At 49.1% G+C, this 4,832-nt stretch overlaps 1 protein-coding gene across 1 annotated transcript; it reads left to right on the forward strand.

The window, feature by feature from the left end:
* Positions 1 to 610: 610 nt before the first annotated feature.
* On the forward strand, positions 611 to 4,620 carry pcyox1l (prenylcysteine oxidase 1 like). The gene is made up of 6 exons (XM_028983768.1): positions 611 to 808; positions 900 to 1,106; positions 1,945 to 2,119; positions 2,197 to 2,408; positions 3,353 to 3,493; positions 3,906 to 4,620. The coding sequence occupies exons 1-6, from the start codon at positions 622 to 624 to the stop codon at positions 4,568 to 4,570; spliced, it is 1,587 nt and encodes a 528-aa protein (XP_028839601.1). The 5' UTR covers positions 611 to 621; the 3' UTR covers positions 4,571 to 4,620.
* Positions 4,621 to 4,832: the final 212 nt, after the last annotated feature.

A 4,832-nucleotide genomic window follows, 5' to 3' on the forward strand; every position in this document is an offset into this window, starting at 1 on the left:
TTCAAATCCCACTTACTACCATTGTGTCCCTGAGCAAGACACTTAACCCTAAGAGTGCTCCAGGGGGGGACTGTCCATGTAACTAGTGATTGTAAATCGCTCTGGATAAGGGCGTCTGATAAATGCTGTAAATGTAAACCAAAAGACCACAAAATCCCAGGTTCGAACCCCACTTATTACCATTGTGCCCCTGATCAAGACACTTAACACTGAGTGTCTCCAGGGGACACTGTCCCTGTAAATACTGATTGTTTTGTCTAATGTCTGTAGAGAGGGCGCAGTGGTTGGCCTAGCAGGCAGGGAAGTGGGCACATATGCGGAGGTCCTGAGCAAAGCACCGTCCCCACACGCTGCTCCCCGGGCGCCTGTCATGGCTGCCCACTGCTCACCAAGGGTGATGGTTAAAAGCAGAGGACACATTTCGTTGTGTCACCGTGCGCTGTCTTTCGCAATCACTTTACTTTCAAAGTACATTGAGACATATTGCACACATGTCGTTGGATGTAAACGTAAATCTCCCAGGTTCCACCACGCGGCGGTCCCGTCGCCGGAAGAGGATTTCTTCTCGCTTCCTGATTGGTCGGGGGCGAGCAGCGTGGGGTCACGCGGTTCTGTTGCCGGATGGATGTCACGCGTGCGGACGCTTCCATGCAAAGTGTCGGCGCGTCGGCCCGCTCCGCGTCTCGCCGCTTCCCGCGGAACGCCGCCATGCTGCCGCCGCTGCCGCTGCTGCTGCTGCTGCACGTCCGGGCTGCGCACGGAGACGCGGGGTTCGCGCAGTTTGACGGCGCGCCGCCATCCAGAATAGGTACCACAACATTTTTTTATTTCTTTTTATTTCTACGATGCTCGCGGTTGCGGGACTTTAATAACAGCGCCTTTTCCCCTTTGCACGGCAGCCGTGGTGGGCGCCGGGATCGGGGGCACGGCGACGGCGCACTTCCTGCGGCAGAACTTCGGCCCCGAGGTGCGCATCGACGTGTTCGAGAAGGGCACGGTGGGCGGACGCCTGGCGACAGTCACCGTCAACCAGCAGGACTACGAGTCCGGGGGGTCCATCATCCACTCCCTCAACCTTCACATGCAGGACTTCGTCAAGCATCTGGGTGAGCCACGTGATGGGCGCAGGTCTCTGTTCTCTTAAAGGTCCCCTGTCATGAAAATGTCACTTTGAGAGAGTTCCCCTAGCCTGTCTGTGGCTAGAAATGGAATCAGAGTGTGGCAGGTCGGGTCTGGAATCTGTCCCCTTATGACGTCATAAAGGGAAAGGGTGCCTTTTGTTTTTAATGCTTTTTTCCTCCTAGAGAATTTCCCACCCCTCCCCTAAAACATTATCTCCACCAACCGTCATGGCTTCCAAACGAGCAAAGCATTGCAGTTGCTCAGTGATTGGATATAAAAATGAGCACTAAGGTATTTTTTTAGAGACTAAAGAACCAGTTAATTTAATTTTTCTGGAAAAAACGCAGACACGACTTCCTGTCAGCGCCAAACATTGTGGTTGGTGAATGGTGTTGATAAGTTCTGCAAATGCCCCCTCCTCATTTGCATTTAAAGCTACAGACACCGAACCGGCGCGTCCTGGTGAAATCTCATTGTCAGTCTGGATCAAAGTGGCTGTAATTCTGCACCACGGAATTTCAGACAGAGGCTTCAGATACAGTATTAGGGGACCAATAAGACAAAGAAAAAAAAATGTCAGGGGACCTTTAATCATGTGCTTTGCCAGCTTTAGGGGCAGTGGTGGAAGGAATCGGACTTGTGATTGTAAGGTTGCCGGGTTCAGATCCACTGGGCGAAGTACCGTACCCCGGGCACCTTTCGTGGCTGCTCACCAAGGGCGATCAGGGGTTATAAGCCGAGGACACATTTTGTTATGTGTGCTGTGTGTCACTTCAGTTTCACTTTACACTTTCGTATCTGGGGGGGTTTGTGGTCCCGCAGGCCTGAAGTACCGGAAGAGTGTCGCAGGTAAGACTGCAGTGTTTGATGGGAAAGAGTTCATCCTGGAGGAGACGGACTGGTACCTGCTGGATCTCTTCCGGCTGTGGTGGCGCTATGGCATCAGCTTCATCCGCCTCCAGATGTGGGTGGAGGAGATCATGGAGAAGTTCATGAGGTGTGTCCTGCTCATTATCATGTCTCCTGACATCTTTCTCCCCCCACACTGTTAACCACCTCTCTCTGTTGGCACAGGATATATAAATACCAGGCTCATGGCTACGCCTTCAGCTCGGTGGAGGAGCTGCTTCAGTCTCTGGGGGGCTCGGGCTTCATCAACATGACCCGCCGCTCTCTGTCGGAGTCTCTGCTTGAGCTGGGCGTGTCTCAGCGCTTCATTGAGGAGGTTATCACCCCCATCATGAGAGTTAACTACGGCCAGAACATCAGCATCCCAGCATTTGTAGGTAAGATGCAGCAGATGGGTCGTTGCTGAAGGTCACTCAGAAGTCATCTTCTACAATCAAAAGAAACTAGAGAATTGCCTACCGCGTAACGAGGAAGACGAGCAGAACAGGATTCCATAAGGCCGCTATTGATGAAAGCCGCCATTCAAAGCAGCAACCAAGTGACCAGTGTCTGCTTTTGTTTGGTTCTTCTAAAGAAGAGGTGTGGTTTTCAGGGAAGGCACATGCTTGCAATAACTGTGCTGATTGTTTCCGGTCCAAAATAGAAGTTGTCAGGTTTTAATACCAGCTCATTAGGGATGTAGTGATGCACACACATTATGATTGAAATTTTTATTTTGTTTGCTGAAGCCACAAAAATCATTGGCTAAAATAAAATAGCTTTAAGTAAGTCCACCAACTGTAGCATATGGATGGCCAGAACCATAAACTGACAGGTTCTTACTACTGCTGTGTCCCTGAGTGTCTCCAGGAGGACTGTCCCTGTAACTACTGATTGTAAGTCGCTCTAGATAATGGCATAATGCCATAAATGTAAAGCTTCATGGGACTTGGGACCTGACGCATGGAAAGAAGACCTGCTGGAGTGTCTCAACTTTACTTTATCGCATCGTTCATTATGGCATTTCATTATTCCCATCCCACACGCAAGCACATTTGTATTGTATTTCAGTGTATCACAATTTTATATATATATTATTTAAAATTAATAAAATTATATATATATAATTTTTTTCATCCTCACACGTATTGATTTCCAGCCGATTCATGTTACATCATTACATCCCTCTGCTACATATTAGGAAGGCACTGTGTGGAATTTTATCCACTTTTATAAATTGTATGTACAGAATCTGTCTCTCATTGTGTTTTTTTTTCCTGTTCTTAATTTTTGTTGTATTGTCTGGACTCTGATCTGTGATAGTTTCTCTACTGTCCCCTAGGTGCAGTGTCCCTGGCCGGGGCCCAGGCCAACCTCTGGGCTGTGGAAGGTGGAAATAAACTGGTCTGCTCTGGGCTGCTAAAACTGGCTAAGGCAAACCTCCTCCATGCCCAGGTGAACTCCATATCGCCTCACTCGAAAAGTAAGTGTCGCAAACAGTTAGTCAACTCACTTTCTGGCCGCTACATTATTTTCACATTGACAGTGTCCCAGTTGTCCTCGCTGAAACTCTTCTCCAGAGTGATGAATTATTAATAACAGGGAAGAGTCATTGTTAAGGGTCTCCCTCAGGGACACAATCGTAGAATTGGCCACTCTAGAGTCATCTTCGCCAACCCTGTAGTCAGAAAGTCAGGTTCTAGCTCTATATATGTTTGCATTTAAGCGATCAGCCGACGCCCCTTATCCAGATTGACACTCAGGGACACAGTAAGTGGTAGTAAGTGGGGTTTGAACCTGAGACAGCATCGTTGCTTCTAATAAAGCGGCCGTGAGGTATTCAAGTTTCAGTGTAACTATTAATCAATGTTTTGATCTTGTTTTTATTTTAATAGAAGGTGAAATGCTTCAGTACCAGATCAGCTACGCCACGGAGACTGAGCAGCTGTCTGAGCTCTATGACATTGTGGTGGTGGCCACGCCACTCCAGCCCAGCGTGGGCTCTGGAATTTCATTCCAGGGCTTTGAGCCCGAACTGCCGGCCATCACTGGGGCTTATCATCACACGGTGGCCTCCATCGTGCACGGATACCTCAACTCCTCCTACTTCGGCTTCCCGGACCCACGCCTCTTCCCCTTCGCCAGCGTCCTGACAACTGACGAGGCCGACCTGTTCTTCAACAGCGCGGCCAGCATCTGTCCGGTCAACATCAGTGCCATCTTCCGACGCAAACCTCCCCAAGAGGCGGCAGTGTACAAGGTGTTCTCCCAGAAGCCCCTGGAGAAGGCGGAGCTGAAGACGCTGTTTAAGTCGTACTACTCGGTGCAGGTGACCGACTGGCAGGCCTACCCCCAGTACGGCAGCACCCAGGGCCTGCCTCCCATCGTCCTGCATGACGCGCTCTACTACCTCAACGGCATCGAGTGGGCAGGCAGCGCCATGGAGATGAGCTCGGTGGCGGCAAAGAACATCGCCCTGCTGGCCTTCCACCGCTGGAGTCGGCAGGCGGAGATGATCGACCAGAAGGATCTAATGCACAAGATAAAGACAGAGCTGTGATTTGGAAATAAAAATAAAAAAACTTGTTCTAAAAATGAACTTCAACTGTTCATAACATTGCGCTTCACTGACTCCAAGTCTTAAGAATCATCACAAACTTGAACTTCATGCATTATCTATATGTACTGAAATGAAATTGATTCTGCTTTTAAACTGCTGATTTTTGAACATCATAATGTGAACGCGAGAAGGAATCAGAATTTTATTCCAATAGTAGTAGCCTGTTAACGGACTGTGTGTTACTACTTTGTGCATGGTGTAT

This window comes from Denticeps clupeoides, chromosome 6 (genome assembly GCF_900700375.1).
Source record: "Denticeps clupeoides chromosome 6, fDenClu1.1, whole genome shotgun sequence".
In the NCBI taxonomy this organism is placed as follows: Eukaryota; Metazoa; Chordata; class Actinopteri; order Clupeiformes; family Denticipitidae; genus Denticeps; species Denticeps clupeoides.

Bases quoted from the DNA above. Each gene is read 5' to 3' on its own strand.
- pcyox1l (XM_028983768.1), top strand. From the start codon at position 622: ATGGATGTCACGCGTGCGGACGCTTCCATGCAAAGTGTCGGCGCGTCG. The intron at 809-899 runs GTACCACAACAT...TTTGCACGGCAG, and splicing joins CGCGCCGCCATCCAGAATAG to CCGTGGTGGGCGCCGGGATC. The intron at 2,120-2,196 runs GTGTGTCCTGCT...CTGTTGGCACAG, and splicing joins ATCATGGAGAAGTTCATGAG to GATATATAAATACCAGGCTC.